This window comes from Myxine glutinosa, chromosome 11 (genome assembly GCF_964187855.1).
Source record: "Myxine glutinosa chromosome 11, kmMyxGlut1.1, whole genome shotgun sequence".
NCBI lineage: Eukaryota > Metazoa > Chordata > Myxini > Myxiniformes > Myxinidae > Myxine > Myxine glutinosa.
Genome location: NC_136271.1, coordinates 2329998 through 2344968, shown reverse-complemented (window position 1 = coordinate 2344968; position 14971 = coordinate 2329998). Strand labels below are relative to the sequence as shown.

Here is a 14971-nt window from a genome sequence, read left to right as displayed (position 1 = left end):
TTCTCTGCAATCTTCGATCAAGTTTTCTCTTGCAGCCACGTCCAGGGAGGTTGGCTACAGTGCCATGGGCCTTAAACTTCCTGATAACATTGTGTACGGTGGACACAGGAACATCAAGGTCTCTGGAGATGGAATTGTGGCCTTGAGATTGTCCATGCTTGTCTACAATCTTGTGTTTGACCTCCTCAGACAATTATGTATCTGAATTTTCTTTCTTTTCTCCATGCTCATTACGGTACACACAGTGACACAAAACAGCAGAATGACTCCTTTTCTTTATTCAAACTGGTTGAATGAGTGATTTTTATATTGCAGGCACTTGCCACGCACCACAGGTGAGTTCAATTTCAAGGTAAAGGAGAATCGCCTGCTTGAAATCAAATTATTTCTCACAACTTCTAAGAGGTGCCAATAATATTGTCCGGGCCATTTTCGGATTTCTGTGTGGAATAAGCTAAGATTTAGTAATTTTTCAGATTTTTTTGTTTGTTTTGGTGCATTATTTGAAAATAGTGCATGGGTGTCAATATTTTTCGCCACGTCTGTATGTCAAGGGAGACGGGTCTGATTTCCTGTTTTGCATTGAGGACCTCCATCCATTGTTTAGACAGCAGAAGCAGCATGTCTCGAGTAGAGTTGCCTGGTCTGAATCCAAATTGATGATCAGAGATCAAGGCATGATCGTGTGTAATGTGTATGCATGTGTAATTCAGCAATTGGCTGCCAGACATGCTTTTAACAAAGCATTTTTGATTGATTTTGATTTGAGAGTGGAGATTTGAAGGGAAGGGATGAGGGGGGAGTTTTGAAGGGGAGGGGTGAGGGGGAAGTTTTGAATGGGAGGGGAAGCGGGAAGTTTAAATGGGAGGGGCAGAGGGAAGGTAGTGACGGAATGGGGGTAAGAGGAAGTAGAGGGAGGGGACATGGAGTGGGACGTTGGCAAGAGATAGGGTTGGTAGCATGGGGGCAAGTACAAGTTGAGGAGGGAACAGACAGGGAAGGGTTTGACACTGAAGATGTACAAAAGGAACAATTGATGAAGTACTAACATCCATTGCAAACAAACTTGGTTTCTTGATATTTTCAAGTCAGAGATACGTTTGAAAATGTCAGAGGAGGGGTTATATAAAGGTGAGCTTAGAGATTGGAGAAAGGGAGAACTGTAAGAGATTTAAAATTTTTAATTGGATTGATTGACAGAGCGATTTGAAAAGGAAGAAAAAGAGTGAATTGTAATAGAAGAGAGAATACAACATGGGAGAAGGAAGTTAAAACATTTTAAAACAAAACCCTGAAGACTGTCTGGGTATTTTTTTTTTTTTTTTTTTTGTTTTTTTGTATACTGAATCGAGGCTCGTGAAAGAGCTAACATTTATTTCACAAACAAATCAACCAGACAAACAAAATATACAAAAAGAGAGAGCGGAAGACAAGATGGGGAGAGAAGGGGAAGCACACAACCACAACATTTGAGAGCAGGGAGAAGTGTGGGAGGGAGAGGGCTTGGGGGCAGGAGGCATGGGAAGGGGGGGGGGGGGGGGGGGGGAAAGGAATAAAAAGAGATTAACAAGCCAGGTGAAGCAGAGCTCGAAGGAACGTGTTAGTGTATATAAGCACTGTTAGTACGGTAGGAGGGACTCCCTTTTATTATTTATTTTTGAAGGTTCGGTGAAGAGTCGCACAATAACTGATATATATCTAACATATGAAAGCTCTTTTTAACCACTGACTCAAGGACTGATTGACTGACTGACATTCATGGTCGGGACCTTCCGGGTGTTGTAGAAAGCTGAAATTTGGCGTGCCGCCAGACATGGAAGCTGATACACCGGGAAATGTCGCATAGCCGTCGGAAAGCGTCCGTAAATGAAAATTTACGTTGCAAAACCTTAATCAATATCTCGCATTTGAAAATTGTAACTTGTATAACTGTAAACTGTGCAATAAACATGACAATAATGTTCATAAAGGAAAAACAGAAAAGTGTCCATAAATGGGAAAATTACGTTTAAAAAACCGTAAAAACGTACGTAAAAAAAAAAAAAACCCTCAATCGATATTTAGCATTTGAAAATTGTAATTTATATAACTGTAAACTGTGAAATCAAATCCTGAATAAAAATTTACCTAAAAAAAAACCGTAAATGCGTTCGTAAAAACAAAACAAAAACGATAGGCAACAGGAGGTCGTTGATGCTTGCCTATAATCATCATAACATAAAGCTTCTATTTATTATGTACCTACATACTTACTGCTTCGAAGGTGCAGGCATACCCCAGTAGTATATGTATGTATATCTGTAGATGTATATATGTATATATATTTTTAATTGTAGATTCTACAACGTGACTTCCAGCCCTGTGTGACATTGGTGTTCAGCAGATTGTGATGCCATTGTGTCATAAGGTTGTTCACGTGGGGTTCTTTATGCAAATGTTGAATTTCACGGAAGTGCTGAATAATGAATGTTGGAAAAACAATGCAGGATTGATTGAGCAGAGGGGAACAGGTGGTCAAAAGGTACGGACAAACATCACTGTGATTTTAGACGGTTGGACTTTCTATGGACCTTTAAAAAGAAAATCATTTTCCAAAGTGAACTCAAAGTTGGTTTCAGATTTATTATTACAAGATTATCAGTATTCAAATTGGCAAAGAGTATCCCATTACATCATGGTGCAGGTCCATTCAGGCCTCGAGATGTCTCAAATACGGTCTCTCGCAACCAATTATTCACATTCACAGGTGTCGAGATGTTGGCTGACCACGCCAGATTCTTATGAAAATGAACCTTTTATTTGTTTTTCCACAGATGTTGAAGAAGATGAGTTCTAGTGATACTCCTCTCGGTACTGTGGCTTTGCTTCAAGAAAAACAGAAGTCCCAGAAAACTCCATTCATCATCCTCAGTGGCAGTGGAAAGAGCATGAATGCGTGAGTAGCTCACTGACTTGTTGCCGAGTTGTTAAATGGTGTCGAAGAAAACGGATTGTGAGTTGTTGTACGATCCAGCAAAGTCCAATATGTATTATCTTGTGCACTGTTGCTCTATACAGAGTGTCAATTCTGCCGAAGCAGTTTCTTGGCTGGGTTAGAATCCCGGACGAGTCACTGCGAAGATGCAGGACACTTGATCAAGGGTGTAGCAATTTATAGTTTGTATCACTATGGCTGATCGCTGTACCGGTAATCAGCATAGGCCAGTATCACGATCGCAGATTGCCGTACTGTTAATCAGCACAAGTCAGTATCACTATCGTAGATTTCCGTACTGTTAATCAGCACAAGTCAGTATCACTATTGTAGATTTCCGTACTGTTAATCAGCACAAGTCAGTATCACTATTGTAGATTTCCGTACTGTTAATCAGCACAAGTCAGTATCACTATTGTAGATTTCCGTACTGTTAATCAGCACAAGTCAGTATCACTGTTGTAGATTTCCGTACTGTTAATCAGCACAAGTCAGTATCACTATTGTAGTTTCCGTACTGTTAATCAGCACAAGTCAGTATCACCATTGTAGATTTCTGAACTGTTGATCAGCATAGGCCAGTATCGCTATAGTAGATTTCCGTACTGTTAATCAGCATAGGCCAGTATCACTATCGCAGATTGCCGCACTGTTAATCAGCACAAGTCAGTATCACTATTGTAGATTTCCGTACTGTTAATCAGCACAAGTCAGTATCACTATCGCAGATTGCCGTACTGTTAATCAGCACAAGTCAGTATCACTATTGTAGATTTCCGTACTGTTAATCAGCACAAGTCAGTATCACTATCGCAGATTGCCGTACTGTTAATCAGCACAAGTCAGTATCACTATTGTAGATTTCCGTACTGTTAATCAGCATAGGCCAGTATCACTATCGCAGATTGCCGTACTGTTAATCAGCACAAGTCAGTATCACTATTGTAGATTTCCGTACTGTTAATCAGCACAAGTCAGTATCACTATCGCAGATTGCCGTACTGTTAATCAGCACAAGTCAGTATCACTATTGTAGATTTCCGTACTGTTAATCAGCACAAGTCAGTATCACTATTGTAGATTTCCGTACTGTTAATCAGCACAAGTCAGTATCACCATCGTAGATTGCCGTACTGTTAATCAGCACAAGTCAGTATCACTATTGTAGATTTCCGTACTGTTAATCAGCACAAGTCAGTATCACTATCGCAGATTGCCGTACTGTTAATCAGCACAAGTCAGTATCACTATTGTAGATTTCCATACTGTTAATCAGCACAAGTCAGTATCACTATTGTAGATTTCCGTACTGTTAATCAGCACAAGTCAGTATCACTATTGTAGATTTCCGTACTGTTAATCAGCACAAGTCAGTATCACTATCGCAGATTGCCGTACTGTTAATCAGCACAAGTCAGTATCACTATTGTAGATTTCCATACTGTTAATCAGCACAAGTCAGTATCACTATTGTAGATTTCCGTACTGTTAATCAGCACAAGTCAGTATCACCATCGTAGATTGCCGTACTGTTAATCAGCACAAGTCAGTATCACTATTGTAGATTTCCGTACTGTTAATCAGCACAAGTCAGTATCACTATCGCAGATTGCCGTACTGTTAATCAGCACAAGTCAGTATCACTATTGTAGATTTCCGTACTGTTAATCAGCACAAGTCAGTATCACTATCGCAGATTGCCGTACTGTTAATCAGCACAAGTCAGTATCACTATTGTAGATTTCCGTACTGTTAATCAGCACAAGTCAGTATCACTATCGCAGATTGCCGTACTGTTAATCAGCACAAGTCAGTATCACTATTGTAGATTTCCGTACTGTTAATCAGCACAAGTCAGTATCACCATCGTAGATTGCCGTACTGTTAATCAGCACAAGTCAGTATCACTATTGTAGATTTCCGTACTGTTAATCAGCACAAGTCAGTATCACCATCGTAGATTGCCGTACTGTTAATCAGCACAAGTCAGTATCACTATTGTAGATTTCCGTACTGTTAATCAGCACAAGTCAGTATCACTATTGTAGATTGCCGTACTGTTAATCAGCACAAGTCAGTATCACTATTGTAGATTTCCGTACTGTTAATCAGCACAAGTCAGTATCACTATTGTAGATTTCCGTACTGTTAATCAGCACAAGTCAGTATCACCATTGTAGATTTCTGAACTGTTGATCAGCACAAGTCAGTATCACCATTGTAGATTTCCGTACTGTTGATCAGCATAGGCCAGTATCACTGTCGTAGATTTCCGTACTGTTAATCAGCATAGGCCAGTATCACTATTGTAGATTGCCGTACTGTTAATCAGCACAAGTCAGTATCACTATCGCAGATTGCCGTACTGTTAATCAGCACAAGTCAGTATCACTATCGCAGATTGCCGTACTGTTAATCAGCACAAGTCAGTATCACTATTGTAGATTTCCGTACTGTTAATCAGCACAAGTCAGTATCACTATTGTAGATTTCCGTACTGTTAATCAGCACAAGTCAGTATCACTATTGTAGATTTCCGTACTGTTAATCAGCACAAGTCAGTATCACTATTGTAGATTTCCGTACTGTTAATCAGCACAAGTCAGTATCACCATTGTAGATTTCTGAACTGTTGATCAGCATAGGCCAGTATCACTATTGTAGATTGCCGTACTGTTAATCAGCACAAGTCAGTATCACTATTGTAGATTGCCGTACTGTTAATCAGCACAAGTCAGTATCACTATCGCAGATTGCCGTACTGTTAATCAGCACAAGTCAGTATCACTATCGCAGATTGCCGTACTGTTAATCAGCACAAGTCAGTATCACTATTGTAGATTTCCGTACTGTTAATCAGCACAAGTCAGTTTCACTATCGCAGATTGCCGTACTGTTAATCAGCACAAGTCAGTATCACTATTGTAGATTTCCGTACTGTTAATCGGCACAAGTCAGTATCACTGTTGTAGATTTCCGTACTGTTAATCAGCACAAGTCAGTATCACTATCATAGATTTCCGTACTGTTAGTCAGCACAAGTCAGTATCGCTATTGTAGATTTCCGTACTGTTAATCAGCACAAGTCAGTATCACTATCGTAGATTTCCGTACTGTTAATCAGCACAAGTCAGTATCACTATTGTAGATTTCCGTACTGTTAATCAGCACAAGTCAGTATCGCTATTGTAGATTTCCCTACTGTTAATCAGCACAAGTCAGTATCACTATTGTAGATTTCCGTACTGTTAATCAGCACAAGTCAGTATCACTATCGTAGATTTTCGTACAGTTAATCAGCACAAGTCAGTATCACTATTGTATATTTCCGTACTGTTAATCAGCACAAGTCAGTATCGCTATTGTAGATTTCTGAACTGTTGATCAGCACAAGTCAGTATCACTATCATAGATTTCCGTACTGTTAATCAGCACAAGTCAGTATCACGATAGTAGATTTCCGTACTGTTAATCATCACAAGTCAGTATCACTATCATAGATTTCCGTACTGTTAATCAGCACAAGTCAGTATCACTATCGTAGATTTCCGTGCTGTTAATCATCACAAGTCAGTATCACGATAGTAGATTTCCGTACTGTTAATCATCACAAGTCAGTATCACTATCATAGATTTCCGTACTGTTAATCAGCACAAGTCAGTATCACTATTGTAGATTTCCGTACTGTTAATCAGCACAAGTCAGTATCACTATCGTAGATTTCCGTGCTGTTAATCATCACAAGTCAGTATCACTATTGTAGATTTCCGTACTGTTAATCAGCACAAGTCAGTATCACTATTGTAGATTTCCGTACTGTTAATCAGCACAAGTCAGTATCACTATTGTAGATTTCCGTACTGTTAATCAGCACAAGTCAGTATCACCATTGTAGATTTCTGAACTGTTGATCAGCATAGGCCAGTATCACTATCGTAGATTTCCGTACTGTTAATCAGCATAGGCCAGTATCACTATCGCAGATTGCCGTACTGTTAATCAGCACAAGTCAGTATCACTATCGCAGATTGCCGTACTGTTAATCAGCACAAGTCAGTATCGCTATTGTAGATTTCCGTACTGTTAATCAGCACAAGTCAGTATCACTATCGTTGATTTCCGTACTGTTAATCAGCACAAGTCAGTATCGCTATTGTAGATTTCCGTACTGTTAATCAGCACAAGTCAGTATCACTATCGTTGATTTCCGTACTGTTAATCAGCACAAGTCAGTATCACTATTGTAGATTTCCGTACTGTTAATCAGCACAAGTCAGTATTACTATTGTAGATTTCCGTACTATTAATCAGCACAAGTCAGTATCACTATCGTAGATTTCCGTACTGTTGATCAGCACAAGTCAGTATCACTATTACAGATCGAGTGCAGCAAAGCTTTTAAAATAATTTACGGTGTTTAAGGGCTGTAAACACCTTTCTTCGATTTACTGCTGATTTACCGATTTTTTAAAAAATTTTATTTTTATTTTTTGAATTATGCAGATTTTTTTATTTTTCATATCGATTTTTGGTGGTATATGAGAAATTATACTGATATAACCGGTATATCGATATATCGCAGCAGCCTAGTGTCACACTTACACCTAATACTAACAACTTTTTTCTGGTGATGTTTTCATGAAAGATCTTGCACAAAATGAAAATACGTTTTTACAAACCCAGGGGTGAAATCCAAAAAATCGTTACATATTTTATTCGTTCCCCAATATTGATTGCATATGCAAAGTTTAATTTTAAAATGTGCCCACAATTGCATTTTGTGGTATTTGACCTTTTGAGTCCACCCCAGGGCTCCAGGGGACGTGGCCAAAATGATACTGTTCTCACACGTTCTCGTCATGTGGTGACTATAACGACCATGTTTGTTGAATTAATGCATAACAGTCTTGGAGTTAGAAGTTAGAGTTAGTTAGTTCAGAGTTGGAAGTTAGGAGTGGAGGAATGGTTGATCAGAGTAGTGATAGCAATGTACGAAAGAGCGTGCACAGCTGTAAGGACGAAGGACGGGAACAGTGGTGAGTTTGAGGTGAAGATGGGAGTGCATCAGGGGTCGGTACTAAGTCCACTACTATTTGTAGCTGTGATGGAGGTGCTGGCTCGGAACGTAAAGGAGGGTTTACCGTGGGAGTTGTTGTATGCAGATGATCTGGTGTTGATTGGGGAGAGTATTTTTTTTTTGTATACAGAATCGAGGCTCGTGAAAGAGCTAACATTTATCAAGCAAACAAAGTATATAAAAAGGGGAGCGGTAGACAAGATGGGGAGAGAAGGGGAAGCACACAAACACAACATTTGAGAGCAGGGATATCGGGAGATGTGTGGGAAGGAGAGGGCTTGGGGGGAGGCAGGATAGGTATAAAACGCAAGGACACCAAGGACTTCCAGGAGAGAAGTTGGTATTTCAAAAAAGTGGATTTGGGGTGAAATTAGCGGGGTATACAAGATCAAGGTTTTGGATGGGGGAAGATAAGAGATGGTGGTGAACAGCTGATTTGAAGACCTGGAGGGAGGAGTGGGATTGAAGAGAGTGAGGGAGTTTGTTCCAGAGGTGGGAGAAAAGAGGAATGAAGGAGTGAAGGTGAGCAGAGAGTCTTGATTTTGGCAGTTTAACCATAAGAGGGTTGCAGTCAGATGTTGTGCGACCTGTAGGAATATTTGGGGGACAGAGCCCAGAGAGAGCTGGGGGAGCAAGGCCGGAGAGGAGTTGGTAGAAGACGGAAAGACCACCAACCTGCCTGCAGTGAGTAAGTGAAAGGCCCTCGGAGATAGCGTCATCGCGGGAGATTCCAATGATTCTGAACGCTTTGGTTTCAACAGCGTGAAGACGAGCTCGGTGTGAGGCAGGAGCACCAGACCAGAGGGGAGAGCAGTATTCCATAGAGCTGCGGATGAAAGCCTTGTATGTGGTGAGGAGCTCAGGTGTGCCAAGGAAGGACTTCGCACGACGTCGACCCAGTCGACGACTGGCTTTGGAGGCCAGCTTGGAAATGTGGTTTTCCCAGGAAAGATTATGGCAGATAGTGAGACCCAAAAGCTTGAGTGACAGAACTTTTCTTGGAGAGGATTATTCAGAAAGTAGATGGGAGGGTTGTCCAGTCGGTCTTTTCGGAGAGACATCGTAAGAGTGTGAGATTTGTCAGGATTGGAAGACATGTTCCACTTGTTTGCCCAGTCTGTGATTTTGTCCAGGTCTGCAGAGAGTGAGGAGGCTGCAGACTGCCGATCTGAGGGATGAGGAATGGAGCGGCAGAGAGTGGAGTTATCAGCAAAGAGATAGAGAGGATTTTCAAGAGAGTCAGAGAGATCATTGATGAAGACCAGAAAAAGCACAGGGCCCAGAACACTGCCTTGGGGAACTCCAGCCTGAACAAGAAGAGGAGATGAGAGAAACCCATTCAGGGCCACACATTGACTATGACGGAATGTATGGAGGCAAAAGGTCTGAAGGTGAATATCGGAAAGACGAAGGTGATGGCAAGTGGTAAAGCATGTGGTGAGGTGGAAAGAACTGGGAAGTGGCCGTGTGCTGTGTGCAGGAAGGGTGTCGGACTGAATTCCATTCAATGTACAATGTGCGCTGAGTGGGTTCATCAAAAATGTAGTGGTTTGAGAGGGTCATTTACCAGTGTGGCAGCTACATTCAAGTGTAAGGTGTGCACAGAGGGAGCTGCAGATGGAGGAAATGTTGAGTTGGATCTTGGAGATGGCATGAAGCTGGAAGGTGTGAAAACATTTTGCTCTCTTGGAGACATGCTGAATGGAGAAGATGGATCAGACTCGGCAACGGTTGCTGGAGTGCATGGAAGTGCATGGAAAGTTTGAGTGCACAAACAGTGCATGGAAGAAGTTTCGGGAACTGAGTGGCGTGCTGATGAGGAGGGGAGTGTCGTTGAAGCTGAAGGGAAAGGTGTATGCTGCATGTGTGAGAAGTGTTTTGATTTATGGGAGCGAGACATGGGTAATGAACGTAGAGCAGCAACGAAGGCTGGAAAGGGTGGAAATGCGAATGGTTCGGTGGATGTGTGGAGTATCCTTGAGAGAGAGAGAGGAAGACAAATGATGAATTGCAAAAGATGATGGGAATATAGCCTGTGATGGATGCTGTGAAGACAAACAGGTTGAGATGGTTTGGTCATGTGTTGAGGAAGGATGAAAGTGACTGGTTGAGAAGAGTGATGGAAATGAATGTAGAAGGAAGTAGAGGACGGGGAAGACCGAGAAAGACTTGGTGGGGCGATTCATCAATGTGGTGGAAGAAGAAATGCGGGCAAAGGGGTTAACAAGGAGAGATGCAGAAAATATGGCAAAATGGAGAAGATTGTCATGGGGACCGCAAGGCTAACCCCCGCTCTCGCAGGGAAAATTGCCTTAAAATGCCTGTTGTTGTTGTTGTTGTTGTTGTTGTTGTTGTCTTGGAGGAGATGGTGTGATGGACAGACAGCATTGAGCCAATTAGAACAACCCTCTGTTTTAACAAGGCATTTCTCTAAAAGTGTGCATCTGCATGCGCGTGCACGTACACATCTAATCTGAGAATTGGAGAAAAACAGGGCTCGGCTGATCTCCACCAAACTTTGCATATATATTGGTAGTACCCAGGGTCAGTGAGGTCATGGTTTTTCTCATATGGCAAACACAAAACATCAGCACTGCACAATATTAACCAAGTTGGGGATAGAATAAAAAGGTGGAAATGGAAGATGATTGATTTTTGATGGATTTACTTCATGAAAGTGAAATTGACAATGTAAATGTTGAGGCATTGTGAATATGTGGAATTGTGTTCAGAATGTCACATGATAAAACATCTTTCGGAAATGTAATGGGGTTGGCAGGATGGCCTTGTGGTACGAGCACTCGCCTCCGAGCTCTCTAGCCTGGGTTCGAATCCTGACCCAGTTGTAAATTGTCGGTCTGTTGTTTCACAGGCAGGACGATTCATCAATGTGTGTGCCGTCCCTCGGATGGACGTTAAGCTGGTCGCTCCATCTGCCAACATTAGTTGGTGGGCGTTAAAGATCCCATGGTGTCCTTCGTGAAGAGTCGGCGCCCAAAACAAATTCCAAATTCCTGCCCTAACCTACAAGGGTCACTGCATCAGAGGCACAGCCATGCCCTCAGCCAATGATACTGTCCCATAGCCTCATGCTGTATGCGAAAGAAGAAGAAATGTCATCTGAAGTGACAAAATAGAATCAACATTATTTGATAGAGGGAAGAGATCCCTACATTTGACTAGAATACCCCTCGGTCGAGAGCATACCTCCGCCAGGTTGAACAGCTCACGTTTTATATCCCACTGATGGGCTGAAACTGGATTCGGACCTGAACCAAAATCGAATCGGCCTGTTCTTGTTGACTACCTAACTCATCCATCAAGTTTTATCTGAAACAATCCATATCTGTTGGAGATACCATGTGATATATTGTTGTTGGTCCCATCTCTCAATTGTGAAGAATTGGACTCTGGACTCTGGAGCAGTGGAAACGCGTTCTCTGGAGTGATGAATCACGCTTCACCATCTTTTAGTCCGACAGACGAATCTGGGTTTGGCGGATGCCAGGAGAACGCTACCTGCCGGAATGCAGAGTGCCAACTGTAAAGCTTGGTGGAGGAGGAATAATGGTCTGGGGCTGTTTTTCATGGTTCGGGCTAGGCCCCTTAATTCCAGTGATTGGAAATCTCAATGCTACAGCATACAATGACATTCTAGAGGATTGTGTGCTTCCAACTTTGTGGCAACAGTTTGGGGAAGGCCCTTTCCTATTTCAGCATGACAATGCCCCCGTGCACAAAGCGAGGTCCATACAGAAATGCTTTGTCGAGATCGGTGTGGAAGAACTTGACTGGCCTGCACAGAGCCCTGATCTCAACCCCATCGAACACCTTTGGGATGAAATGGAACGCCGACTGCGAGCCAGGCCTAATCGCCCAACATCGGTGCCCGACCTCACGAATGCTCTTGTGGCTGAATGGAAGCAAATCCCCACAGCAATGTTCCAACATCTAGTGGAAAGCCTTCCCAGAAGAGTGGAGGCTGTTATAGCAGCAAAGAGGGGACCAACTCCATGTTAATGCCCATGATTTTTAAATGAGATGTTCGTTTGTGCACATACGGGTGTGATGTTTGGGTGTCCACATACGTTTGGCCATGTAGTGTATATGATAAAGTAGGAGTGTCTGCGTGTCCCTGAAACTACTCCTTCAGTTGTGGCGCAAGCCCCATCAAACTTTCTGTGCAGCTTTTGGGGTCCTGTCACATGTCCAAAAATAGGTGGAAGTTTTCACAAGTCTCACACGTGCGTAACACGTGTACCTTGTTAGTCACTTAATACATGGAAAAGAAATTCGACCCTGGATCTTCTTCCAAATTCGAATCAATTTGTCTTTGTCATACACCCAACCTGTCTACTTAGTTTTGTCTGAATTCATCCAAAACTTTAAGATATCCTGCTCATAAACAAACAAATGGGTCAAATCATTCCTTCGGTGGCAGAGACGTATAAAAATAAGTAAATGTGTATAAAAATAAGGATGGAATCCATGCCATCATTTGTCTGTCTTTGTTATTGTTACTGTGATGGATGCTGTGAAGAGAAACAGGTTGAGATGGTTTGGTCATGTGTTGAGGAAGGATGAAAGTGACTGGTTGAGAAGAGTGATGGAAATGAATGTAGAAGGAAGTAGAGGACGGGGAAGACCGAGAAAGACTTGGCTAAAGATGGTCGAAGAAGAAATGCGGGCAAGGGGGTTAACAAGGGGAGATGGAGAAAATAGGGCAAAATGGAGAAGATTGTCATGGGGACCGCAAGTCTAACCCCCGCTCTAGCAGGGAAAATGGCCTTAAAATGCATGTTGTTGTTGTTGTTATTGTTATTGTTATCCTCCATATCACCTCTCTCTTCCCTATCTCTTCCCTCCCTCTTCCCTATCTCTCTCCTCCCTCTCTCTTCTCTTTCTCCTCCATCTCACCTCCATCTCACCTCTCTTCCCTCTCTCACTTCCCTCCCTCTCCTCTCTGTCGTGCATCATCACCGAGAAGGTAAAATTAACAGTCTTACAATCCTGCTAACAGTATCTAAATTTACTTCCACCTCTTTCTCTTATTCCGTTGGGCCCACTCGAAAGTAGACTTTTGTTGAACCATTCGCCACGTCGGATGAGTTCACATCATTCGATGCCTCAGGGTAGTTGTCTCCATTCCTGGTGTTAGTTGTTGGTGTTAGACCATTCCTGGTGTTAGTTGTGGCGTTGTTGTACAGCCTTCCTGTCCTATTAATCGCCATACTTTGCCATCACTCATCTGTCACCTTGTAATTTAATGTTGCATTTGGTTGCTTTTTCAGAGATGAGGATTCATAATGTCAGTTGTCTCCTCTTCCCCCTGTTCCCTGAAAGGTTTAAACAGTGGACTCATTGACGATCAATTCCTCTGCTGTCGAGTAGAGCTGTAGGCTCAACCTAAACTTCGTCGCTCCTTCCGAATTTTATGGTCACACTCCTTTCAACGAGATGTTCTTCCATATCACTATTCCCGACATCGTGCTATTACCACCATCGCAGGAAGTAGAAATGTACTGAGACCTTGTCTTCACTTCCCTGTGTCTGCAGGAATTCCATCACCAAGTAGTGGATGTGTTGGCGGTGACAACGAACTTGGATGAGATGGGATGAGAACGGGCCTGAGAAAAGCCGTTTCAGTGCTGCCCGGCCTCCATAACTCTTTGATTCTGTTTTCCAAACAGCAATTTGTATTATTAATCGCCGGTTTGTTTTCCAAAGTCGTTTGGCTGGTAAAATATTTCTTGTGATCCTTCGCTTGTTTTTTGAAATTTTATTTTATTTTATTTTTGCAGAGGCTCTTGACACTTGCAGTGTAGCAGTCTCCAGGAGTCTCCAGGATCCTGCCCATTTTTAGCAGTCTCCAGGATCTATTTCTGCTGTACACTGTTAAGTTTTGTGGACATGACATCATCAGGATTCAAACGTTTTCTGTACAAATTTGGTATTTCACAGATTGTTGTAATAAAAATACACGAGTATTAAAGCAGAATGGTTACTGACTTGATTTATGGAAAAGGGGGGTGGGGTCTGGTTTGGACATGATGACTTGTTAGACACATTACTTGTGGAAAGGGGGCTGGTGGGGTCTGTTTAGACGCTTTGACTTGTTAGACACATTACTTGTGGAAAGGGGGCGGGTGGGGTCTGGTTTGGACGCTTGGACTTGTTAGACACATTACTTGTGGAAAGGGGGCTGGTGGGGTCTGTTTAGACGCTTGGACTTGTTAGACACATTACTTGTGGAGTGGGGGCGGGTGGGGTCTGGTTTAGACGCTTGGACTTGTTAGACACATTACTTGTGGAAAGGGGGCTGGTGGGGTCTGTTTAGACGCTTTGACTTGTTAGACACATTACTTGTGGAAAGGGGGCTGGTGGGGTCTGTTTAGACGCTTTGACTTGTTAGACACATTACTTGTGGAAAGGGGGCGGGTGGGGTCTGGTTTGGACGCTTGGACTTGTTAGACACATTACTTGTGGAAAGGGGGCTGGTGGGGTCTGTTTAGACGCTTGGACTTGTTAGACACATTACTTGTGGAGTGGGGGCGGGTGGGGTCTGGTTTAGACGCTTGGACTTGTTAGACACATTACTTGTGGAGTGGGGGCGGGTGGGGTCTGGTTTAGACGCTTGGACTTGTTAGACACATTACTTGTGGAGTGGGGGCTGGTGGGGTCTGGTTTTGGACGCTTGGACTTGTTAGACACATTACTTGTGGAAAGGGGGCTGGTGGGGTCTGTTTAGACGCTTTGACTTGTTAGACACATCACTTGTGGAAAGGGGGCTTGTGGTGTCGGGTTTGGACGCTTTGACTTGTTATAGTGGGGGGCCGTGCATGGGTAATTTTTTCTTTTCATTTCAAATTGATGCCAAAGTTTCGTTTTCAGTTCCAATTTGAAGGTAACGGCCTATAGA

At 42.6% G+C, this 14971-nt stretch overlaps 1 protein-coding gene across 1 annotated transcript in view; it reads left to right on the top strand.

The window, feature by feature from the left end:
• The window catches only part of SART1 (spliceosome associated factor 1, recruiter of U4/U6.U5 tri-snRNP), a 146340-nt gene extending 132290 nt beyond the window's left edge, over positions 1-14050 (top strand). The window contains exons 19-20 of the mRNA XM_068130054.2: positions 2814-2935; positions 13609-14050. Of these exons, the coding sequence (XP_067986155.2) occupies positions 2814-2935; positions 13609-13627 (141 nt within the window). The 3' untranslated portion in view covers positions 13628-14050. The remainder of the gene's footprint in view (positions 1-2813; positions 2936-13608) is intronic.
• The last annotated feature ends 921 nt before the right edge of the window (positions 14051-14971 follow it).